The following is a 27,150-nucleotide window of genomic DNA, read 5'->3' as shown; positions in this document are numbered from 1 at the left end:
AGAACCTGATCTGGCTTGAGCTAGGTCCCTTACTGAAACTGTCCTCCCGCCCGTCCGGGTACTCAATGTAGGCATAATGCGGGTTCGCATGGTGAAGAGTCACTCGGTCAACCAAGGGGTCATTCTTTTAGTACCGGACATGGCGTCGCAGGAGGACCGGCCTGGGAACCATGGCCACGCAGGTGTGGTTGTGCCCGATTCGGATTTCCTCGGGAAAGAGAACATCCTTTCATGGGGGGTGGCATTGGTCGCAGCGCATGGGAGTGAGCGGATGGAGTGTAGGGCACTAGTGAGCATGTCCTGCCAGCGAGAGGTGGGGAAACCTTTGGACTGGAGGAGAAGCGTAACCGCTTTCCAGACGGTGGCATTCACTCTTTCGACCTGCCCATTACCGCATGGGTTATAGCTGGTGGTCCTGCTTGAAGCAATACCATGCTGTAGAATGTACTGCTGCAGCTCTGTGCTCATAAACGAAGACCCCCTGTCACTGTGGATGTAACTGGGGTACCCGAAGATGGCGAAGATGCTTTGCAGGACCTCTATGACTGAGGAGGTGGTCATGTCCGGGCAGGGCACAGCGAACGGGAAGCGGGAGTACTCATCGATGGCTGTAAAGATGTAGGTATTACAGTTGGTCGACGGTAGGGGCCCCTTGAAGTCCACACAGAAACACTCAAATAGGCGGGTGGCTTTGATAACATGGGTGTTCTCTGGATGGAAGAAGTGGGGCTTGCACTTAGCGCACACCAGACAGGCTCGGGTCATGTTGCGAATCTCCTCGACCGTGTAGGGTAGGTTGCGAGCTTTGACAAAGTGCGCGAACCTAGTGACCCCTGGATGACGGAGCTCCTCGTGGAGTCTCTGCAGCCTGTCCACTTGTATGCTGGCGCAAGTCCCCCTGGAGTGCGCATCTGGCAGGTCGTAGAGTTTACCAGTCCGATTCAGTATGTCATAATTAAAGGTGGAGAGTTCGATTCTCCACCTGCTGATTTTGTCATTCTTGATCTTACCTCATTGGGTATTGCTAAACATGAAAGAGAAGCACATTGGTTGGTCATCAGTGTAGTGTCTCCAACGACATACTGCTTCGATTATGGCCTGGGCCTCCTTCTTGACAGAGGAGTGTCGGCTCTCAGGACCCTGAAGGGTTCTGGAAAAGAAGGCTACCGGCCGGCCGGCCTGGTTCAAAGTGGCTGCCAGTGCAAAGTCAGACGCATCGCTCTCAACTTGGAATGGGATGGACTCGTCGATGGGGTGCAGCGTTGCAGCGGCAATGTCCGATTTGATGCAGTCCAAGGCCCCTCTGGCTTCAGTTGACAGGGGGAAGGAGGTGGTCTTGATATGTGGCCGTGCCTTGTCGGCATAGTATGGAACTCATTGGGCATAGTAGGAGAAAAAGCCCAGGCAACGTCTTGAGTTCCTTCTGGGTGTGGTGGGGGTTGGGGGGAAGTCCATGACGGGACACATGCGGTCAGGGTCTGGCATTACCACCCCGTTCTCCACCATGCAATCTAGAATTGCGAGCCGAGTGGTCCAGAAGACACACTTGTTGAAATTGTAGGTCAAGTTCATCCGAATTGCAGTATGAAAAAATTTCTCAAGGTTGGCATCATGATCCTGCGAGTCATGGCCACAGATGGTGACATTGTCCTGATACGGGAAAGTAGCTGTTAGCCTGTTCTGGTCCACCATCAGGTCCATTTCCTGCTGGAAAACCGCAACGCCATTCATGACCCCAAAGGGTACCTTGAGGAATTGATACAGCCACTCATTCTCTTCGAAGGCCGTGAAAGGTCGGTCTTCTCGGCGGATCGGGAGCTGGTGATGGGCCGAACGTAAGACAATGGTGGAGAACACGCTGTATTGGGAGATCTAATTCACCACATCCGTGATCCGTGGAAGGGGGTACACATCCAGAAGCATGAAGCGGTTGATTGTCTGGCTGTAGTCAACTACCATCCGCGGCTTCTCCCCATTTTTAACAACCACCACCTCCTTCCCCTTGTCAACTGAAGCCAGAGGAGCCTTGGACTGCATCAAATCGGACATTGCCGCTGCAACGCTGCACCCCATCGACGAGTCCATCCCGTTCCAAGTTGAGAGCGATGCGTCTGACTTTGCACTGGCAGCCACTTTAAACCAGGCCGGCCGGCCGGTAGCCTTCTTCTCCAGAACCCTTCAGGGTCCTGAGAGCCGACACTCCTCTGTCAAGAAGGAGGCCCAGGCCATAGTCGAAGCAGTACGTCGTTGGAGACACTACCTCACTGGCAGGTGCTTTACACTGCTGACTAACCAACGCGCGGTCACCTTCATGTTTAGCAATACCCAGCGAGGTAAGATCAAGAATGACAAAATCGCCAGGTGGAGAATCGAACTCTCCACCTTTAATGCTGTATAGGCCTGGTAAACTCAACAACCTGCCAGATGCGCTCTTCAGGGGGACTTGAGCCAACATACAACTGGACAGGCTGCAGAGACTCCACGAGGAGCTCCGTCATCCAGGGGTCACTAGGTTCGTGCACTTTGTCAAAGCTCGCAACCTGGCCTACACGCTCGAGGATGTCCGCACCATGGCCCGAGCCTGTCTGGTGTGCGCTGAGTGCAAGTCCCACTTCCGTCCAAAGAACACCCACGTCATCAAAGCATCCGCCCCTTTGAGCGTCTCGGCGAGGACTTCAAGGGGCCCCTACCGTCGACCAACCGTAATACCTACATCCTTACGGCCATCGATGAGTACTCCCGCTTCCCATTCACTGTGCCCTGCTCGGACATGACTGCCTCCTCAGTCGTAGAGGCCCTGCACAGCATCTTCGCCATCTTCGGGTACCCCAGTTACATCCACAGTTACAGGGGGTCCTCATTTATAAGTGCAGAGCTGCGGTAGTACCTACTGGAGTGTGGTATTGATTCAAGCAGGACCACCAGCTATAACCACGCAATAATGGGCAGATCGAAAGAGAGAATGCCACCGTCTGGAAAGCGGTTATGCTTCCCCTCCAATCCAAAGGTCTCCCCACCTTTCGCTGGCAGGACATGCTCACTAGTGCCCTGCACTCCATCCGCTCACTCCTATGCGCTGCGACCAATGCCACCCCCATGAAAGGATGTTCTCTTTCCCGAGGAAATCTGATTCAGGAACAACCACACCGGCCTGGCTCATGGTTCCCGGGCCGGTCCTCCTGCGACGCCATGTGCGGTACTAAAAGAATGATCCCTTGATTGACCGAGTGACTCTTCTCCATGCGAACCCGCATTATGCCTACATTGAGTACCCGGACGGGTGGGAGGACACAGTCTCGGTAAGGGACCTAGCTCAAGCCGGATCAGGCCCTGCACTGCTTCCAACCCAACCTCCCCCAGGTCATGTGCTTGAACAGAGGGACCAGCACCACCCCACCAGCTCAGGCCTGACTGTCGACAACGCCATTGGGGAATTGTGCGAAGCAGTGGTCGCACCCAACGAGCTTGCCAGCAATACGAATCCAGCGACCCCAATCCCGGTACCACGGCGGTCACGAAAGATGGTCAAGCCCCCTGACCGGTACATTCCCTAACCTCCACCAGGCCCTTTTTTTATTTTTCATTTTTTTTGCAGCCCTCCATCCACCCCGGGGTCAGTTCTCAAAGAAGGGGTGAATGTGATAGTACAGATTCTATCACCAATGTGTACATGTACAGATTGTAGCGTAGGATGACTGTGATTGGCTGAGAGCGTAGCCACACCTACTGGCTGGTCTTAAAGGGTTGCTCCTAGCCAGAGCAGGTCATTGTGGACTGGTCGACCTACATGTGATATGCTCCATTCTTCTAGTTAATAAAATTGTAGAGCACGTCGAAAGAATCAAAGACTTGTTGATCCAAACCAAGGCTTTTATTAACTAGAAGACTGGAACATATCACGTGTAGGTCAACCAGTCCAGAATGACCTGGTCTGGCTAGGAACAACCCTTTAAGATCTGCCAGTAGGCGTGGCTACGCTCTCAGCCAATCACAGCCATCCTACACTACAATCTTTACATATACACATTGGTGATAGAATCTGTACTATCACACTGCAGAGGTGCCATCGTTGGGGTTCGCCGAACGAAAATGTACTCTGCGGAAAGCAGTTCGTCAGGAACATGGGACGGGCGGATGCCATGCCTGGGTGGCGATGGGAATTCGAACAAGTGCAAGCGTGCCCTGAGGTGAGAAAGTAGTTCATGCGGCGACCGCTGGGGATTGTGAGGTGCGTTGACGAATTCAGCAGTTTGTGCCAGCGGCGCACCATAGACCAGCTCAGCTGATGACGCCTGCAGATCTTCCTTGGGAGTGGAGCGGATGCCCAGGAGCACCCAAGGCAGTTTGTCCGCCCAGTCGGGACCGGAGGAGCGGCAAGGCCCACGAGCTGTCGGACCGCCGAATGATCCTCAGCTCCAACAGGTGCGAAAACTCCTCCTTCGCTACCTGGAACTTGTCAGGCGTGAGCCGGCGTGCCTTGATGTGAACTGGTGGGCCCTGGGTGCGGATGTGGTGGAACACCCCGTGGCTTGGCGAGGCAGCGGAGAACTGTGGCTTGAGGAGTGTTGGGAACTCGTCCAGGATTTGCTGGAACTGCGGTTGCCCCAAGCGGGAGGCGTCGAGGTGAACAGCCTGGAAGATCTGGGCATCCACCAGGCGTCTATCTGTAATGTCCACCAGAAGCCCGTGTGCGAGGAGGAAGTCTGGACCCAGGATGGCAGTTGGGAGGGACGAGATGGAGAACCTCCTCGCGAAATTCCATTGGCCCATCTGGAAGTGGACTGTCGTCTCCGTACATCCGGATTGCTGTTGCGTTGGCTGCACGGAGGGGAGGTCCACGAGGTCGGTTCTTGGACTCGATGGCCGTGGCCGGGATGACGCTGATCTGGGCTCCAGTGTCAATGATGAACAGCCGGCCGCTGACTGAGTCCCACAGGTAGAGGAGACTGTGTCATTGGCCAGCCGCCACAGCCATTAACAGGGCTGATGACACTTCCGAGCCTTGGCTCCCCAGCACTGGTGGTAGAAGCAGAGGCCTGGAGCGGATACTGTGGCCTTGATTATGCTCTTGGGGGGGGCCCCTGCAGGGGCCGGGTGCCCTACCACAGTGCTAGGGGCAGGCTTCGCATGGTCGTGCCCGAGCCTCGTAACCTGCTGGACCACTGAGTCCTCTGGGAATCGTGCGAGCCAAAGCCAAACATAGCCTCCACAGCTGTATATGGCAACAAATACAAATTAACAGCCCACTGACTGAAAAAAAAACTCTCCTAATCTCTGTTATAAACGGACATCCTCTATTACTGAGCTGCGTCCTCTAGTTCTAGACACTTGCAGTATTGTAAACCTTTTCTCCACATCCATTCTATATGTCCCTTTCAATATTTGGAATATTTTGAAGAGATACTCCATTCTCCTTCCAAACACTGGCAAGTACAGGCCTAGAGACATGAAATGTTCCTCGTATGTTAACCTTGTTATCCCTGGGATCATTCTCCTAAACCTCCTCTGGACCATCTTCAACATCAGCACATCCATAGATTATGGGGCCCAAAACTGCGTGCGTTTCTCCAAATGCGATCTGACCAATGCCTTGTTAAGCCTCAGTTTTACATCATTGCCTTTGCATTCTAGTCTTTTTTTTTAAACATTATTTTGTAGCGGCAGCTACTCTGCTCCTGCAATAACACACACACACAACCAGACGGGTTGAGCTCAGTGAGCAGACTGGTTTATTGCAGGCTGCTAGGCTGCACTTATACTCCCAGCCCAGACCTGGCTGAGAACCGCGCTGGAGGGCGCTGACGTCACCCGGGCATCACGTGGTCCCGCAACGCGGGTTTCTGAGCCTCGTGCTGGAAGGAAGGGAAACCCCCAATGGCGCCTGACAAGTGGGGCCGGTTCACCTGCCTCATGGTGAGCCGCCACACAGTGCCCCCGAAAAACGGCGCCAATGTCCATTTTCACCGGACGGCCTCGCTTCTTGAGCTGGGCAACAACCACGGGCTCAGTGGGATCAAGGTGCGCTGGCTTCAGCCTGTCCATGGTAAACAGCTCCCACCTACCGCCAATGTCCAACGTGAACGTCAAGCTGGAACGCAGTACAGCATCTCGTACGGTCGCTGCATGTAGAGCGCGTCGAAAGAATCAAAGACTTGTTGATCCAAACCAAGGCTTTTATTTAACTAGAAGACTGGAGCATATCACATGTAGGTCAACCAGTCCAGAATGACATGCTCTGGCGAGGAGCAAACCTTTAAGACCTACCAGTAGGTGTGGCTACGCTCTCAGCCAATCACAGTCATCCTACACTACAATCTGTACATATACACATTGGTGATAGAATCTGTACTATCACATTCACCCCTTCTTTGAGAACTGACCCTGGGATGGATGGAGGGCTGCAAAAGGGCCCAGTGAAGGTTAGGGACTGTACCGGTCAGGGGGCCTGACCATCGGCGTAACCGCCGTGGTGCCGGGATTGGGGTCGCTGGAGTCGTGTCGCCGGCAGGCTTGTCAGGTGCGGCCACTGCTTCACTCAATTCCCCAACGGCGTTGTCGACAGTCTGGCCTGAGCTGGTGGGGTGGTGCTGGTCCCTCTGTTCAAGCACATGACCTGGGGGATGTTGGGTTGGAAGCACTGCAGAGCCTGATCTGGCTTGAGCTAGGTCCCTTACCGAAACTGTGTCCTCCCGCCCGTCCGGGTACTCAATGTAGGCATAATGCGGGTTCGCATGGAGAAGAGTCACTCGGTCAACCAAGGGGTCATTCTTTTAGTACCGGACATGGCGTCACAGGAGGACCGGCCTGGGAACCATGGCCACGCAGGTGTGGTTGTTCCCGATTCGGATTTCTCGGGAAAGAGAACATCCTTTCATGGGGGGTGGCATTGGTCGCAGCGCATAGGAGTGAGCGGATGGAGTGTAGGGCACTAGTGAGCATGTCCTGCCAGCGAGAGGTGGGGAAACCTTTGGACTGGAGGAGAAGCGTAACCGCTTTCCAGACGGTGGCATTCACTCTTTCGACCTGCCCATTACCGCATGGGTTATAGCTGGTGGTCCTGCTTGAAGCAATACCATGCTGTAGAATGTACTGCTGCAGCTCTGTGCTCATAAACGAAGACCCCCTGTCACTGTGGATGTAACTGGGGTACCCGAAGATGGCGAAGATGCTGTGCAGGACCTCTATGACTGAGGAGGTGGTCATGTCTGAGCAGGGCACAGCGAACGGGAAGCGGGAGTACTCATCGATGGCTGTAAAGATGTAGGTATTACAGTTGGTCGACGGTAGGGGCCCCTTGAAGTCCACACGGAAACACTCAAATAGGCGGGTGGCTTTGATAACATGGGTGTTCTCTGGATGGAAGAAGTGGGGCTTGCACTTAGCGCACACCAGACAGGCTCGGGTAATGTTGCGAATCTCCTCGACCGTGTAGGGTAGGTTGCGAGCTTTGACAAAGTGCGCGAACCTAGTGACCCCAGGATGACGGAGCTCCTCGTGGAGTCTCTGCAGCCTGTCCAGTTGTATGTTGGCGCAAGTCCCCCTGGAGTGCGCATCTGGCAGGTCGTAGAGTTTACCAGTCCGATTCAGTATGTCATAATTAAAGGTGGAGAGTTCGATTCTCCACCTGCTGATTTTGTCATTCTTGATCTTACCTCATTGGGTATTGCTAAACATGAAAGAGAAGCACGTTGGTTGGTCAGCAGTGTAAAGCGCCTGCCAGTGAGGTAGTGTCTCCAACGACATATTGCTTCGATTATGGCCTGGGCCTCCTTCATGACAGAGGAGTGTCGATTCTCAGGGCCCTGAAGGGTTCTGGAAAAGAAGGCTACCGGCCGGCCGGCCTGGTTCAAAGTGGCTGCCAGTGCAAAGTCAGACGCATCGCTCTCAACTTGGAATGGGATGGACTCGTCGATGGGGTGCAGCGTTGCAGCAGCAATGTCCGATTTGATGCAGTCCAAGGCCCCTCTGGCTTCTGTTGACAGGGGGAAGGAGGTGGTCTTGATATGTGGCCGTGCCTTGTCGGCATAGTATGGAACTCATTGGGCATAGTAGGAGAAAAAGTCCAGGCAACGTCTGAGTTCCTTCTGCGTGTGGTGGGGGTGGGGGGGAAGTCCATGACGGGACTCATGCGGTCAGGGTCTGGCATTACCACCCCGTTCTCCACCTTGCAATCTAGAATTGCGAGCCGAGTGGTCCAGAAGACACACTTGTTGAAATTGTAGGTCAAGTTCATCAGAATTGCAGTCTGAAAAAATTTCTCAAGGTTGGCATCATGATCCTGCGAGTCATGGCCACAGATGGTGACATTGTCCAGATACGGGAAAGTAGCTGTTAGCCTGTTCTGGTCCACCATCAGGTCCATTTCCCGCTGGAAGACCGCAACGCCATTGATGACCCCAAAGGGTACCTCGAGGAATTGATACAGCCACTCATTCTCTTCGAAGGCCGTGAAAGGTCGTCTTCTCGGCGGATCGGGAGCTGGTGATGGGCCGAACGTAAGACAATGGTGGAGAACATGCGGTATTGGGAGATCTAATTCACCATATCCGTGATCCGTGGAAGGGGGTACCCATCCAGAAGCATGAAGCGGTTGATTGTCTGGCTGTAGTCAACTACCATCCGCGGCTTCTCCCCATTTTTAACAACCACCACCTCCTTACCCATGTCAACTGAAGCCAGAGGAGCCTTGGACTGCATCAAATCGGACATTGCCGCTGCAACGCTGCACCCCATCGACGAGTCCATCCCGTTCCAAGTTGAGAGCGATGCGTCTGACTTTGCACTGGCAGCCACTTTGAACCAGGCCGGCCAGCCGGTAGCCTTCTTTTCCAGAACCCTTCAGGGTCCTGAGAGCCGACACTCCTCTGTCAAGAAGGAGGCCCAGGCCATAGTCGAAGCAGTACGTCGTTGGAGACACAACCTCACTGGCAGGTGCTTTAAACTGCTGACTAATCAACGCGCGGTCTCCTTCATGTTTAGCAATACCCAGCGAGGTAAGATCAAGAATGACAAAATCGCCAGGTGGAGAATCGAACTCTCCACCTTTAATTATGACATGCTGTATTGGCCTGGTAAACTCAACAACCTGCCAGATGCGCTCTCCAGGGGGACTTGAGCCAACATACAAATGGACAGGCTGCAGAGACTCCACGAGGAGCTCCATCATCCAGGGGTCACTAGGTTCGTGCACTTTGTCAAAGCTCGCAACCTGGCCTACACGGTCGAGGATGTCCGCACCATGACCCGAGCCTGTCTGGTGTGCGCTGAGCGCAAGTCCCACTTCCGTCAAAAGAACACCCACGTCATCAAAGCATCCGCCCCTTTGAGCGTCTCGGCGAGGACTTCAAGGGGCCCCTACCGTCGACCAACCGTAATACCTACATCCTTACGGCCATCGATGAGTACTCCCGCTTCCCATTCACTGTGCCCTGCTCGGACATGACTGCCTCCTCAGTCGTAGAGGCCCTGCACAGCATCTTCGCCATCTTCGGGTACCCCAGTTACATCCACAGTTACAGGGGGTCCTCATTTATGAGTGCAGAGCTGCGGCAGTACCTACTGGAGTGTGGTATTGCTTCAAGCAGGACCACCAGCTATAACCACGCAGTAATGGGCAGATCGAAAGAGAGAATGCCACCGTCTGGAAAGCAGTTATGCTTCCCCTCCAGTCCAAAGGTCTCCCCACCTTTCTCTGGCAGGACATGCTCACTAGTGCCCTACACTCCATCCGCTCACTCCTATGCGCTGCGACCAATGCCACCCCCCATGAAAGGATGTTCTCTTTCCCAAGGAAATCCGAATCGGGAACAACCACACCTGCGTGGCCATGGTTCCCAGGACGGTCCTCCTGCGACGCCATGTCCGGTACTAAAAGAATGACGCCTTGGTTGACTGAGTGACTCTTCTCCATGCGAACCCGCATTATACCTACATTGAGTACCCGGATGTGCGGGAGGACACAGTTTCGGTAAGGGACCTAGCTCAAGCCAGATCAGGCTCTGCAGTGCTTCCAACCCAAAATCCCCCAGGTCAGAGGGATTGAACAGAGGGACCAGCACCACCCCACCAGCTCAGGCCAGACTGTCGACAACGCCGTTGGGGATTTGAGTGAAGCAGTGGCCGCACCTGACAAGCCTGCTGGCGACACGACTCCAGCGACACCAATCCCGGTACCACGGCGGTCACGCAAGATGGTCAAGCCCCGTGACCGGTACAGTCCCTAACCTCCACCGGGCCCTTTTTTTATTTTTCATTTTTTTTGCAGCCCTCCATCCACCCCGGGGTCAGTTCTCAAAGAAGGGGTGAATGTGATAGTACAGATTCTATCACCAATGTGTATATGTACAGATTGTAGTGTAGGATGACTGTGATTGGCTGAGAGCGTAGCCACACCTACTGGCAGGTCTTAAAGGGTTGCTCCTAGCCAGAGCAGGTCATTCTGGACTGGTCGACCTACATGTGATATGCTCCAGTCTTCTAGTTAATAAAATTGTAGAGCACGTCGAAAGAATCAAAGACTTGTTGATCCAAACCAAGGCTTTTATTAACTAGGAGACTGGAACATATCACGTGTAGGTCAACCAGTCCGGAAACCCCCGATGGCGCCATTTTGGCCGGCATTCCCGCCGCATGGCTTACAAGTGGGGCCGGTTCTCCTGCCTCATGGTCAACCGCCACAATTTAATATTTTCCAAACAATAACTTTTACAAAATCCTTAACATAAAAATTAAAATTAAAACTATAACTATCCCACCCCTTCCCCACTCCCTCAACAGACCCCACAAGGGAAGTATGAATGAAAATATTTATCACAATTTAAGATATTACTAAATTCATGCATTTCAAATAAGGCAACCACATCTTAACAAAAAAATCATAATTGTTATGCAGATTATATGTAATTTTTTCCATATAAATACAAGACCTCATCTTATTATGCCGATGATTTACATTTATCTCAACTTCATCTTTCCAAGAAGTTGCAACACATTTATGCGCCACTGTTAATGCTAAACACAGAAATGCTGTCTGAAACTATCTAACCCCTAGTTCATAAATGGAACGATATAACCCAACAAGAAAATTAGGGGATCTAATAAAAATTGAATTTTAAACAAATTTTGAAGAAATTCCCTAATTTTATACCAAAATGATTGAACTTTATCACAAAGCCAAACAGAATGTAAAAAAGTTTCAACACATGATCCACATCTAAAACACAACTCGGAATTACTAAATCCATATTTTCTCAATTTCCCAGGGGTTAGATATAACTGATGCAAAAAATTATAATTAATCATACTATATCTCACATTAAAGTTTATTCACACCTTCCAAACACATCTCTCTCAATCAACCTGATCAATATCACAAATTAAATAATTTTCCCATTTAATCCTAGATTTATCTAAATTTATTTTTTTCCATAGCATCTTGTAACAACGCATACATCTCTGAAATAAAACCCTTATCCGAAAAATAAGAAATCATAAACTCGAGTTTCGTTAACTTGGGAATTTTCAATTCTCTTCCAAAATTTTCCTTCACGAACACTCTAATTTGATAATAAACAAAGAATTCCCTGAAATTCCAAATTTCTCCCTAAGTTGATTAAATTGTAAAAATTTACCCTCTTCAAAACAATCCTGCAATGACTTTATTCCTTTAATTTTCCAATTTCTTAAAAATTTATTATTCCATGTAAAAGGAATTAATTTATTTTTATATATTGGAGTCTGAACTGATATTTTACCTTTTGAACCTATAATAAGTTCCTTTTGGACCAAATCCCTAATAAGTATTTCAAAATTGGTACATTATATCTTTGTAATAAGACAGAATTCCATTTAAATACAAATGGTGTGGCCAAGGTTCCAATATATCAGCAAGTTCTACTTTAGCCCAGCTAGGAGGACACGAAACATCTGACATACGGTTAATAAATCTTAATTGAGCTGCCTCATAATAATTTTTAAAATGGGGTAATTGCAAACCTCCCAAAGCATATTTCCAAGTCAATTTATGCATTGCTACTCTTGCTAATTTTCCCTTCCATAAAAATTCTCGTACTACTTTGTTCAAATCTTGAAAAAAAAATTTTGAAAGAAAACAAGGAATCGATTGAAAAAGATAGTGGATTCATGTAAAAATATTCATCTTGATACAGTTTACTTGACCTATTAATGACAAAGGTAAATCCTTCCATTTAATCAAATCAGCTCTAATCTTTCTCATTAATGATACATAATTCAAATTATACAATGATTGAATATTTACATCATCATTATGCCTAAATATTTAATTTGATCAGTCCAACGAAGTTTAGTAATTTGTCTACACTGGTCATAATTTCCTTCAGAGATTGGTAATATTTCACTTTTATCCCAATTTATATCCTGATAATTTACTGTATTGTTCTAAACATTCTTGCAAGTAAATTAAAGATTGTTCCGGTTTAGTTAAATATATCAAAACATTTTCCACAAATAAATTAATCTTATATTCCTCATCTGCTAACTTTATACCTCTAATATTCTCATTCTGTCTGATAGCCTGAGTTAAAGGTTCGATGACCAACGCAAATAGAGCTGGCGACAAAGGGTAACCTTGACGAGTTGAACGCAACAATTTAAAGAAAGAAGAGGTTTGATCATTTGTTGCCACCCTCGCTACAGGATTTTTATATAATGCCTTCACCCAACCAATAAAAAAGGATCCAAACTTGTATTTCTCTAATACTTTAAATTTAAAAATGCCATTTGACCCTATCAAAAGCTTTCTCAGCATCTAATGCAACTACCATGGGTAGGTCAGGTTGCTGTCGAAGCGTTGATCAATGAAATCGCTCTAACAATATTATCAGAAGCATACCTATTTTTTAATAAAACCATCCTGATCAGCATATACCAATTGTGGTAGATACTTCGCAAGTCAGTTGGCCAGTAATTTCGCTATTATTTTATCATCCACATTCAATTCGGTATCAAGAACTATCAATGCTGTGAGGAAAGATAATTCAGTTACTTTTAAACCTCAGGAAATCAATGACCAATTTTTATCATTTTATCAAAAATTATATACTTCCGAGGGAGTTTGAGAAGATGGTTCTATTGAATCCTTTTTGTCAGATTTAAATTTGCCATCATTAGGGGAAGATGATGTGAGGAAGTTAGATTCTCCTTTTACAGATTTAGAAATAAAGGAGATTATTCAACAAATGCCTAATGGGAAATCTCCAGGAGATGATGGGTTTACTGTTGAATTTTATAAAGCTTGATGATTTGTCTTCTTTATTTATGGATGTTTTGGATCAGGTAACTCAAGAACAAGCCTTACCAGATTCGTGCCTAAGTGCAATAATAACAGTTATACCAAAAAAAGATAGAGATCCTTTGAAAGTAGCTTCATATTGACCTTTGTATTCTAGACCTCTCGAAATGAATGCTAATATTTCATTTGTCTTCTTTGCTGCTGACTCAGCCTGAAAATTAACCTTTAGAGAATCCAACACTTGGATTTCCAAATCACTTTGGACCTCTGCTTTCAGAATTCTCTCCCTGTTTAGAAAATGGTCTATTTCTGTATTTGTTCTATCAAACAATTACTGATGCTGCATTCCCACTTCTTGTCTGTTCCCACTTCTTGTCTGTTCCCACTTCTTGCCTGTTCCCCCTTCTTGCCTGTTCCCCCAACTTATTCAAGTTCCTCTGCAGACTCCCTACTTTCTCAAAATTAACCATCATTTCATCTACCTTAATGTCATCTGCAAACTTGGCTACAAAGCCATCAGTTTCCTCACCTAACAATTTACCAACAATGAGAAATGTAGCAGATCGAATGTCGACCCCTGTGAACACCACTAGTCACTGGCCATCAGCCAGAAGATGCCCTCTTTATTCCCATTCTTTTCCTTCTTCCTGTCAGCCAATTTTCTATTCATGCTACTGCCTTTCCAGTGTGCACACTCCAATCTTTTTTAGTAACCTCACAAGACAAAATTATTTTTCCTTGTTTGCCACAAAGAGGCACCACTTGTCCAACACTACAATTAAGCAAAGAGTAATAAGTAAAATAAAGTCCTCTCGGGATATTGTGTCTGTGAATTTCACCGTCTCCTGTGATGCCATCACCTCAAGTGCTTTTGTAACCTTTAGCCACATGGCCCTAAGTCCAGTAAAGAATGCAAGTAATGTTCTCATCCCCCGGTTTCAACTCTCTGAAGGAGTTAGCATCCAAAAACCATCAGGAGCCCAGGTCACTATCAGTACAATCACATCTTGGGTGCTGAACTCTGAGGACATCATTGGAAAAATAGCTGCTGGCCCCCTTCCACAGGAAATTTAAATCTGCATGGAACTGTCAGGAGGAATATCCAGGATCACACAGCCTTCTCCAATGTTACAGCCTCCAGCACCTCTCGTATCCTTGGTAGTTGCATGGCCTGATGTTCAGCGGGGAACCCAAGTCCAAAGGCCTTTATTCAGATCACACTTCCTTGACCCCCTGGTTCTAAATCCCTGAACTGTTAGGAAGCAGTCAGTGCCCAAGGCCTTCTGGATGGCCTGCTCAGACTTGCACCAGCACAAATCCTGGACCTGTCCAGTGGGCCGTCGTGAGTCCTTTGGCTGCTGCGCCTGAAATAGAGCCTGCCATCATGGCCATTTAGCAGCTGAGCTCCAACCTGTAACCTGGTGGGATGAACAGAAACCACTCCAGACATATTCCTATGGCTTGGCACTGGCTAACCTGGTCTGCTCGTGTGGCTTTCCTTCTCTCCAAGGGTCTCTTCGGAGCTCCTCCCTCAAGGTGCGGGTGCCCTCCCTCCTTGGTACACTACACCAATCTGCCCACAACACGCGACATCTTGGATACAGACTTCTACTGGACTAAAACATGAGCGCCTGCAAACACAGTGATTGAAGTGGAAGCACAATGCTGGAGAAACTCAGCTGGTCAAAGATAAAGATACAGAACCAACGTTTCGGGTTCAGCCTGAATCATTAGTTATGTATCTTTATCTTTGTGACATAAAGTACACAAGTTACTCCAGCATTATGTTTTTACAGACCTCTACTGATGGCCTCGTTTTCTACAGGCTATTATAACGAGTGGGTAGCATGATCCTGAGGGGAAGTGCAGAAAGGCCATGGCCCCTCATACTAGCGTCACAACAACAGCAGCACCGTCATCACAGATAGAGACACAGAAAATCTAGAAATATCAGAGAACTACTGATGTGCAATGAATGAGGTGAAAGAAATTGGCATTTGTAAAATTAATTAGTAGTGGATAAATTAATGGCATTAATTCTCCAGATTATGACGATTTACACCTAGGGTTTAGAAGGAGGTGCTGTAGAGATATTGAATGCATATTTTCCACAACTTTAGAAAGGTTTCTAAAGATCAGCAGATGACAGTTGTAGGTCTTCCTACCACTCCAAACCTAACGGCGGGGGGGGGGGGGGGGGGGGGGCTTCGCCACAAGTTATTCTGAAACTTGGCCTGTCTCCGGAGTATTACATTTTCATTCAGTAGAGGTTCCTCAATTAAAATTTGTTACATCCATTCTGTCAACTAGCTGAGTGGATGCTTGCAATTATTCAATCATTATTCCAGTCTAAGCTCACTGAGCACCAGTCACAGAGCAAAATGTCTCCTGTAAAGACAAGAACTTTTAAGTGACGCTTCCTGTGTAATCACAGTCTGTGTCACTCATGGTCTGTACCAGTCACAACCACTTAGCAGGAGCTTGCTACACCAGTTACATTTCATATTGGGTATTGCTTATTCTGCACTTAGTAGCAGGCACAGCTTGTCACGGCTACCTGATGTCATCGTTACCTGTAGCTCGCCACTACTTGCCACTATCACTGCCATAATCATTATATGTTGCTGTCAGCCTGGCACTATCATTGCTGCCTGTTGCTTAGTACTTGTTGCCATCACTGTCTGTTGCCTTCAGTATCGACCATCGTCAGTACCTGTTGACATTTCTCCCTGTTGCCCTCACTGTTACTTATACCTGTCAAAGATATTACTGTTGCTGGTCACTGCCTGTTGTTGTCAGTATTTGTTATTGCTGCTGTTGCAGTTAGTACCTGTTGTCATCACTGCCTATTGCCATCAGTACTTTTCACTCTCAATACCTGCTACTTTTACAGAACGTATTGCTGGTTATTGCTATCACCACCTGACTCTAACTGCCACCCTGACTGCATGGCCCCATTGTGATCTTGCCATAATATTTGGCTCCTCATGCTATCACCCTCTCCACTGTCACTACTTATGAAGAACATGGCTTGTGGAGTTCATAGGCACCAATATTATGTGAAAATATTGATAGTAACGAGGTATTGACTTAATGTCTGAAATGTGTCTGTTTTGTTTTGATCTTTAAATTAAAGTAACAGATAGAAGTGATCTTTTCCAGATACCGTTTAGTGCTAAGACATTTATTCGGTCCTTCTCCAGCATTTTCTGCAGGATACCGAGCTAGTTCTGGGATTGGCTGCGTCCATTGTTTAATAACAATTATTTATGTCGTGATTCTTTTTCTGCATCATCAATCCGATGAGTCTTTGTCATTTGTTTCCAATTGCAGTAAGTTTAAGCAATTTAAGCTTGTTTTTATTTGTTAAAATAAGAATATTTATTACATAGAACTAGTTCACTCAACCCTATTGATTTGTGCCAGTGTTTACACTTCACAAGTCTGAAAGTAATAGAAGCTTTGCCCACCACATTCATGCAGACTATTTTGCTCATTTACATCAATCCCATTTGTCCTCATTTGGACTGTATCCCTCCATGTCTTATCCAAATGCTTGTATAAATCTCTTAAATGTACTTATTATATCTGACTCCACCACCATTGTGGAAAACTCAACTCAACTTTAGTATGGATTTGTTTCAACGAATCATAGACAACATAAGAGCAACAACATTCTAATTCCTGCAAGTAACTATAAAGGAAAATAGTCACAACAATTAATCAATAAAAGTAAGTTTCAGATATCAACCATTCTGTGTTTTTTATTTTAAAAAATATTTTCCCCTCAAATCTCCTTTCAATCTCTTCTCATATTAAACCTATGGCCCCTTGTTTTTGATACCCTTTGCAAAGGGGAAAAGATTCTGACTATATAACCCATCTATGCCTCTTGTGATTTTACATTCTGTACATTCATCAGGTCATCCCCAAGTCTGTCCCACAGGAAACCAACCCAGCCTACCCCATAACAAAACTCATCCAATCCAGACAATATTCTGGTGATTCTCCTCTGCACACTCTCCAGTGCAACATGGTGTGGCAACCAGAACTGCACATAATACTGCAAGTGAGGTCAAAGTACTGTTTTATATAGATGCAATACAATAACACAACTTTTATAATTTATGCCAAGACATTTGAAATAAGATTGCCATGATATAAATCCAAACACTGGGAACAGTTCAAGATGCAGCAAAGGAGGACAAAGGGATTAATCAAGAGGGCAAAAATAAATTATGAAAGTAAGCTTGCGGCAAACATAAAAACCAACTGCAAAAGCTTTTATAGATATGTCAAGAGGAAAAGATTGGTGAAATCCAGAGTAGGTCCCTTGCAGTCAGAATCAGGGGAATATATAATGGGGAATAAGGAAATGGCAGACCAATTAAATTCTTACTTTAGTTCTGTTTTCACAAGAGAGGATACAAATAACCTCCCAAGGATGTTGGGAAACATAGAGACTAATGCAAGGGAGGAACTGAAAGAAATCAGTATCTCTAAGGACATGGTCTTGGGGAAATTGAAGAGATTGAAGGCCGATAAATCCCAAGGGCCTGATAATCTACATCCTAGGGTACTTAAGGAAGTGGACATTCAGATAGCAGATGCTATAAGAATTATTTTCCATAACTCGATAGACTCAGGTTCAGTACCCATGGATTGGAGGGTAGCTAATGTTATCTCACTATTTAAAAAGGGGGATAGAGAAAAAGCGGGGAATTATAGGCCGGTGAGCCTTACTTCAGTAGTGGACAAAATGATGGAATCCATTATTAAGGATGTAATAGCGGAGCATATGACTAGCAGAGAAGGGATCGGACAGAGTCAACATGGATTTACAAAAGGTAAATCGTGCTTGACAAATCTATTTGAATTCTTTGAGATGGTGACAGGTAAAATAGATGGGGGAGAGCCAGTGGATGTGGTGTACCTGGACTTCCAAAAGGCCTTTGATAAGGTCCCACATAAACGACTGGCATGCAAAGTCAAGGCTCATGGAATTGGGGGCAAGGTATTGATGTGGATTGAGAACTGGCTGGCAGATAGAAGACTGAGAGTTGGGATAAACGGCTCATTTTCTGAGTGGCAGGCGGTGACCAGTGGGGTGGCACAGGGATCTGTACTGGGATCCCAGCTGTTCACAATTTACATTAATGATCTAGATGAGGGGATTAAATGTAATATCTCCAAATTTGCAGACGACACTAAGCTAGGAGCGGTTGTGTGCACTGAAGAGGGGGTCAGGAAGCTGCAGTGTGATTTGGATAAATTGGGGGACTGGGCAGATACATGGCAAATGCACTACAATGTGGATAAATGTGAGGTTATCCACTTTGGTAATACAAACCGGAGGGCAGATTACTATTTGAATGGCAATAGATTGGGAGATGGGGAAGTGCAGAGAGACCTAGGGGTTCTTGTGCACCAGTCACAGAAGGCAAGCATGCAGGTACAGCAGGCGGTTAAAAAGGCAAATGGTATGTTGGCCTTCATATCAAGAGGGTTTGAGTAAAGGAATAAGGATACCTTATTGCAACTGTACAGATCCTTGGTGAGACCCCACCTGGTGTATTGTGTGCAGTTTTGGTCGCCTCATCTGAGGAAGGATGTTCTTGCAATGGAGGGAGTGCAGAGGCGATTCACCAGGCTGATACCTGGAATGGCAGGAATGACTTATGAGGAAAGATTGCGCAATTTGGGATTGTACTCGCTGGAGTTTAGAAGATTGAGAGGGGATCTCATAGAGACATAAAATTCTGGCAGGACTGGACAGAATGGATGCGGAAGAGATGTTTCCAATGGTGGGGGAGTCCAGAACCCGGGGCCATGGTTCGAGGATAATAGGCAAACCACTTAGGACCGAGATGAGGAGGAATTTCTTTACCCAGAGGGTGGTGAATCTGTGGAATTCATTGCCACAGAGGGCAGTAGAGACAGGTTCATTAAATATATTTAAGAGGGAATTAGGTCTATTTCTTCAGTATAAGGGTATTAAAGGTTACGGAGAGAAGGCGAGGACGGGGTACTGAACTTTAAGATCACCCATGATCTCATTGAATGGCGGAGCAGGCTCGAAGGGCCGAATGACCTACTCCTGCTCCTATCTTCTATGTTTCTATATGAACACAAGCATTGCATATGGTTTCTTCATCATCCTACCACCATGTGCTGCCACTTTCAGGGATCCCAGGGTCCCTCTGTTCATCAACTTGCCTTAGTGGCCTAGCATTTTACGGTACATATCCTACACCAATATTCTTGTGAAAATCCATCACCTTGCACTTGCCAGGATAAAATTCCATCTGTCGACACTCCAAACAATTTTATATCTGATCTAAGCAAGTAGTCTCAGACAATCTCCTCAATATTCATGACAGCATCCAACTTGCATGTCATCCACCAACCTGATACACATCCAAATCACTTATAGTCTTCGTACTCATTGGCAGAAAAGAGTATCCACTCCCTGAAGAAGGCATTTGATCAACAGAAAACTTGAGCATTTTGCACTGCTTAATTCACTCTTTTTTCCAGTGAACATTCAGTAGTTATCAGAGATGCATTGTTAAATTTTTTTTAAATTAAATTTGGCACTAGGGTGTGCTTTCTAAATGCTATCCCAGAAACAGGAAAATGATCAGAGGTATAAAATTACTTTCAGGAACAATGTAAACCAGTTATATTCCACGGAAAGGATTCAACAGAATTAAAAAGGTTTCAGAAATAGATGCACAGGATGAGGCAGGTCCTCTTAGTGCCTAGCTCAAGTGTAACATTTACTCCCAAATTTACTCATAGGTAAAAGAAACGTCTTTCTGGGAAGTGAAGTTTTTGGCATGCTGATGGCTGCTCTCCCAATTATCAGATCAAAGCAAAATCGTGAGTATGTTTGCATGTGTCTGATGATTTATTGTAATTGTGTTAAATTGTTTTCTATCCTCGAGAAATAAGGATTTCACTGACTTTATATATTGGACTTGTATACGTGACAATAAATTCTATGTTAATTCATTCACACAAGGCATAATCCAGAAATATTACATTTTTTTCTCAAGACCATCTTACCCAGGAGAAAACAAATAATCACTGTTGCTACTTTGAGACAAGCCTATGGTATTATTGAGCAAGTAGAACCATAGAACGTTACACCACAGAAAACAGGCCCTTTTGTCGGTGCTGATATTATATTGCCTAATCCCACTGACCTGCACCCATTCCATATTTCTCCATACCCCTCCCATCCACGCACCTGTCCAAAATTTTCTTATTGAGCCGATTTCATACCCCCACCACTCTGTGCAGGAAGAAATCCCCCCCCAAGGTTCCCTCTAAATCCTGTCCTTACCTCTGCCTCCTTGCTGAATCCTTGTGTCCCTTCAACAGAGTTACCTTGGCCTCACCAAAGCCCCGAATTCCCACAGTGGTCACTCCTCTTCACTTTAATGGCTACAGCTAATTAGTCAATGGAGAATTTAACTCAGTACAGTACTAAAAAAATTTAGATGAATGATCTAGAGCCATAGAAGCTGGCTATTTAAATTCAGAGAGAAAAAAAAGTGTGTGATGACTTCATTGTCATACACATTGTAAAATGTACAAATGCCAAACAGATACTTTGTAAAACAAAACTCCAAAAGACAATGAAAAAAAACTGTCTACTTAATTGAATTAAAAAGATAATAAATTTTAAAAATAGATTAAATAATAAATATTCATAGTTACGCTAATGAAAAGTAGTATCTTTGCAATAATGTAGACAGTCGTTATGTGGTGTCGGAGCAGTCCCTGATTACTGTAACAAGGAGAGGTTCAAGTGCCTGATCGCTGTTGGAAAGAAACAGTCTTGAACCTAGAGGTGCCGGTCTTCAGGCCTCTATACCTTCTGCCCGAAGGTAGCAGTGAGAAAAAGTTGTGACGTGGGTGATGGGGGTCCTTTATGATGTTGGCTGCCTTTTTAAGGTCACACCTTGGATAGGTGTATTCAATGGCTGTGAAGTTGAAGCCTGAGATAGACTATGTTTGTACTTCCTGCAGCCATTTGCATTCTTGCACATTCAAATGCACAAGCCAGGATGTGATGCAAACAGTCAGTATGCTTTCCATAGTGTACCTGTCGAAGGTCAATAGAGCATTTGACGTGCAGATCGTTTGGCATAGATTAGCTGGGCCTTTGGGCCTAGTTCCATGTTATATGGTTATCTGATAGAGTGGTCTTTCCAAAGGACCATGTGTGTTTGCATTTGCTGATCATTTAAATGCAACACACTGTGTGTGTGTGTGTGTGTGTGTGTGTGTGTGCGTGTGTGTGTCTATGTGGTAATGTATGGTAACCTATGACCATGCCCTCCTTTGGAATGGCCACCCTACTCCATGAAGTAACTGCATTATCTGTTCCTTTCATAATTGTATATGCTTCTACAAGATCTCCCTCATTCATCTAAACTCCAAGGATACAGTCCAAGGATACTCGGTCTTTCCTCATAAACGAATCCCATTTCCAGTTTCAGTCTGGTGAACATCCTCTGCACCAACTCCAGAGCCAATCTATCCTTTGCTGAGTAAGGAGACCAGAAATGTATACAGTGCTCGAGGTGCATTCTTACCAGTGCCCTGTATGGTTTCTGGAAAACCTGCCTGAAGAAAATGCAGAAGTAAAATTTAAAAAAAGAAATTAGGGAGCCAACAAATGGGTGCAAAATACAGGCAAAAATCAAAGAAAACAAACCTATGCTTTCCAGACACGTTAAGGGAAAGAGGATAACAAAGGAGAGAGTGGGGCATATTATTACCAAAGCAGTAACGTGCATAGGTGCATAACATAAGATAAATTCTAAATGATGTAAAACACAAAAATCTGGAGACACTATGATTGTGGTAGCAACTCAGAAATGCTGGAGGACCTCAGCAGGTCTCACAGCACCCATAGGAGGCAAAGATATATTACCAATCTTTTGGGCCTGAGCTCTTCATGCCAATTCTAAATGGGTACACCGGCTGTCACAAGGTAGAGGCAACAGAGGTATCAAAGTTGGGGAGGGAAAGTAATTAGCAGAAAGGATTGAGAGTCATGGATCCTGGAAGTAAATATCTGACAGGATTGTTAAGATAAAATCCCTCACCTTATTTTTAAATATATCTAGTTGGTGACATGCAGGGATGTGGGAATAAGCTAAATAGGTTTTTGTGGGTATAGACACAATTAACTAATTTGTCACACAGTATATTATAAATTTCTGTGATGTTATAACTCCACGATCCTTTAACTCTAACGCAGAATTTTGTTCTTGTGATCTCAGTTCAAAATTGTAGCTTTCCATACCATGCCCTGTATGTGAAAGTTATCCTATCGGTGACTCTCTACGTCTGTAGTCTTGGATTGTTTGCCCTCTTTCATGCCAAGTTCTGTGAGTATCAGTCAATGAAGTTTGTTGTAGAGTTTTGTTGTTTCATTTTGATAAGATGTTCCAAGCTGTGAAATCATGAATCTTGTTCATGAATATAAATTTTGTCTCTGCAATTGCAGTGACCACAGGATAATCATGGGTGAATTGTGCTTTAATGTCATACCTTTCAGCTCTGCATCCTGATTTGGATTCCCACTGAATGCTGGATCACTGAAATAACTTCTTGATATATCCTTTAGAACAGGTGCTTTGAACTGTTGATAATTAGAATTCACTTTATTGTTGCTCAGTGCTTGGCACATATGCAATCAGTTGTAGCTTGAACTGCACTATCCATGTAATATTACTTGTAATATAGAACAGTACAGAACAGGAGTGGGCCCTTCATACCTGTGTCAGGTATAATGTCCAAGTTAACCTGCCCCTCATATCTGTGTCAGGTATAATGTCCAAATTAACCAACCCCTCATATCTGTGTGGGGTATAATGTCCAAATTAACCTGCCCCTCATATCTATGTGGGGTATAATGTCCAAATTAACCTGCCCCTCATATCTGTGTCAGGTATAATGTCCAAATTAACCAACCCCTCATATCTGTGTGGGGTATAATATCCAAATTAACCTGCCCCTCATATCTATGTGGGGTATAATGTCCAAATTAACCTGCCCCTCATATCTGTGTGGGGTATAATGTCCAAATTAACCTGCTGCTTGCATTTGATAGTCTTGAGCAGAAGGTCCTGCAAAAGATAATGGGCACAACCCATTACACGACAAGCAAAACTCCCCACCGTCAAGAAAACCTACAGGGAACACTGCTGTTGGAGGCCAGCAGCAATCATCAAGGATCCACACCACCCAGAACACGCTCTGTTCTCGCTGCTGCCCTTGGGAAAGAGGTGTAGGTGCCACAAGACTCACACCCCCAGGTTTACGAACACCTGCTCCCCCTCCACTGTCAACAGCAAACTCAACCAGAGACTCAACTTAAGGACTCAAACTTTGTCTACATTTCTCTCTTTTGTTGATGTATCTTTTCTTGAGTAGTTTTTTTTGCATGACTGATAAGTAGAAATTCTGCCTGGCCAGTAGGAAAAAGAATCTCATGGTTATATGTGATGTCATGTATGTACTCTGACAAGAAATTTAAAGTTTGAACTTTGAGGTGGACATTGGAAACTTGGATTTCCAGAAGGCATTTTATAACATGCTGCACAAATACATCAATAAGATAAGGATGTGTTTCTCTGGTTGGCAATCAGTGGTGAGCAGAGTGTTGCAGGGGTTGGTGCTGAGCCTGTTCATGATATGTATTAGTGATTTGGAAGAGGGGACCAAGTGTAGCACATTTACTTTCTCATCTAATTAATGTACATCACAAATCCCTGCAGAATACCATTGGTTATGTGCACTAGCCTAAATAACCGTTTCTAACCACTACCCTATGGGTTCACCAATTCCATATACATTTGATACGAGTTTGATTTCTGGAGTTGAATGCATATTATGGAACCCGATTTGCCATATGTTGCCAGTACATGATCTTCTTCCAATAATGTTTGCTATCGTAGTTCCACCACGTTTGCAAGTTCTCTAGATTATCTAGAACATCCTTATTCGGATAGTTGTTGGAATCTGTAATTCAATTACTTCAAAGTGAATTGGATGGACATGAAGGGAATAAAATGAGATTGTGAAACTGGAGAATTGCTCTATGGTGTGTGGGGGGCTGGCACAAACTTGATGGACTGAATGGCCTGTGCTGTTTATTATTTCCTTTCTGTGACTCTGAGTTCCCATGACCCCACTGCTCTTTCAATTTTGCTTCACTAACCACGATCTGCACCCTTTGTAACCTGACCCCAACCATCTCGATGGAAATCCCATGTGACACTAACCCACATAATAAGAATATACAAATGTAAGATAATTAAGCAGGAGGAGGTCATTTGACCCTTCAAATTTATTTCTCCATTCATCAAGATCATGACTGATCTTCTACCTCTGTTCCATTGTCTTGTATTATCACCATATCGGAAATCTGTTAGTCTGTAATCTGAAAGAAGTCAATGACTGAGCCTCCACACCAATCCAAGGTAGATTCACTACTCTTTGCTTGAAAATATTTCTGCTCATCTCAGTCCTAATGGCCTAGCTGCTTCTTTTTTTAAAAAAGCAATGATCCCTGGCTCGAGATTTGTCAGTCAGGGAAAACGTTCTTTTTGCAATTTGCATTTGTACAGTTCTTTTAAGACAGCAAAAATGCTGAAAGTATAGATGTGTTATCAAATGCATTTTGATCACGGACTATGTCAGATGATGTTCGGGGAGATGATCAAGAGTTTCATCAAAGAGATAGATTTTAACCAGTGTTTTTGGACAAAAGAGCAAAGTCAAAAAGGACAACTGGGATAAGAATTCACAAGCTTCAGCCCTTGGCAGCTGAAGGAATGATTGGTAATGGTGGAGCCATTTTACATCAGGATGGATAGAACAGATTTGGATGTAAGCAGAGATCTTGAAGGATAATAGAGAATATGGTATGAGGAAGTTATGGAAAAGAAAGTAAGACTTTTGGAGAACTTTGGAAGGATGATAATTTTTAAATTGCATCTTTGCCTATTTGTAGCCAGTTTGGCCAAGGATGATAAGCAATCAGGTCTTGATGTGAGCTTCAGATGTTTAATGAATGTTTAATGACAAGTACTTTGGTCTCTCCAATATTTGTTTGTGGAGCTCTTCTATTTATCCAGTTTTAGATTTTGGAGAGCAGTCTGAAAATTTGGGGAGAGTAGATGGGTTGAGAGAGGGAGGTGAGGTAGTTATGTAATTAGTGTGAATATGCTGTCCTGTTTCCAGGCATGTTGCTGAAGAGTAGAATGTAAATGAGGGATTTGAAGGGTGAAGAGGAACCCGGTTATCATGGTGTAACTGTGATAGGCGAGGCCATTTGTAAGATTTTCTGGTGGTGACTGCCACTCGGGCAATCTAGTGTGATCTGACATCTTGTTGTGGTGGCTCTATCACTTGTACCAAGCACTCAACACTAACAAGGAATGACATGTTCCACAGGGAAATGGATCTGGGCTGTACAGAATGTATTAATAATTATTAACTTTTTACGTTGCTTTAGTTTACAGCATCAACTTTTTTTTCACACCATAAACCACATTAACCATGATACATACTTTTAGTTTACAGCATCAACTTTGAGGAATTGTCTTGTTGATGGATTTCTGAGAAATTTACAAACCAGCACGGTGTACCATTCTAGACAATATCTGCACCAAGGAGAGGCAATCTTTTTTATTTTCACCCACTAATCCAATGTAATCTTTACTTTCACAGCTTTTAAGATGCAAAGAAACTATGTCAGGTTGAAAGAGGTTAAACGATCTAGACAAAGCAAGAATGAAGCTCTGCTTACAACGATAAGGTAAAGGACCAAAGCATAAAGTTCGAACCAAGGCATGATGCAATTCTGTAATGGGAAAGGATAGGAAAGTTACAGGAGGAAAAAACACACACAAAATCACAGGGCAAAGCAGCATGGATGGTTTCACATTAAATCCAGTGTCCTTTTCTCTGTTCTACAGGAGCTGATGAATCTATGACTGACCCATTGTTCACCACAAGAAGTGGTGTTTTCTGTCTGCTTCGGTCCTACAATTTGATGCTGAATATCTTCACATTTCTATACTATGTGCACAACACTGCACGGAAAACTTCTCATTTCATTCCCAAAGAAGACAAAAGTAATCATTTCGGACCCTGAGTGTTATTTTTCTTTGGAAGTTTTATCAATGTGTTTCCTGCAACTATATAAACAACTCTTAATTGCAGATTTACATCACTTTCTATCATCTTGTGGTTTCTCTCCTTTTGCTAATATTTACTCTCTGACCTTTCAGTGTTTTATTCCAACTATGTGGAATTTTACCTCAACAAAACAGGCAGGGAATGTCAAATTTACTGCCAGTGATTTAATCCTGGAAAGATAAATCCGTTTTGTTGCAACTTCTGAATAAAAATGAGTACTATTGCAGAGCTGAATTCAGCAAAATGAAGGAATCCGTGAAGCTGGAGAGGTGCTCTTTCAAACTCCCACCTTGAACAGCAGAGTTCAGGAAGTGTTGCATCAAGCCAGTAGATTAATACAAAGTATTCCAATGAGAGAAGCAAAGAGAGTGATAGAGAGATTACCGACAAAATTCACCTAAAGGGATCAGTTCTTTTGCTGTAATCCTTTCTCATGGAATGCATGTCTGTGCTGGACATGATGTCCAACTCAAACTAAAACACTGCTGGTTGCACTTGATAGAAATTCCTCCATTCCCTTCATGTGTTTATATAAGTCTCTTAAATGCTACTGTTGTATCAACTTCAACCCACTACTACAAAGCCAATTTTATCCAATGTCTGACTGGAGAATCTAGTGGGAGGTCGGGGAGAAATAACATCACATCTTGATG

The 27,150-nt window shown here is 45.0% G+C and overlaps 1 protein-coding gene across 1 annotated transcript in view; it reads left to right on the top strand.

Moving 5' to 3' along the window:
* LOC138758878 (uncharacterized) overlaps positions 1-26,536 on the top strand; it is an 83,696-nt gene extending 57,160 nt beyond the window's left edge. The window contains exons 7-11 of the mRNA XM_069928400.1: positions 16,474-16,602; positions 20,072-20,152; positions 22,570-22,677; positions 26,027-26,114; positions 26,275-26,536. Coding sequence (XP_069784501.1) covers positions 16,474-16,602; positions 20,072-20,152; positions 22,570-22,677; positions 26,027-26,114; positions 26,275-26,281 — 413 coding nt within the window. The 3' untranslated portion in view covers positions 26,282-26,536. The remainder of the gene's footprint in view (positions 1-16,473; positions 16,603-20,071; positions 20,153-22,569; positions 22,678-26,026; positions 26,115-26,274) is intronic.
* The last annotated feature ends 614 nt before the right edge of the window (positions 26,537-27,150 follow it).

This window comes from Narcine bancroftii, chromosome 3 (genome assembly GCF_036971445.1).
Source record: "Narcine bancroftii isolate sNarBan1 chromosome 3, sNarBan1.hap1, whole genome shotgun sequence".
In the NCBI taxonomy this organism is placed as follows: domain Eukaryota; kingdom Metazoa; phylum Chordata; class Chondrichthyes; order Torpediniformes; family Narcinidae; genus Narcine; species Narcine bancroftii.
The sequence above is the reverse complement of the archived record's forward strand: the minus strand, read 5'-3'. Positions and strand labels throughout refer to the sequence as shown.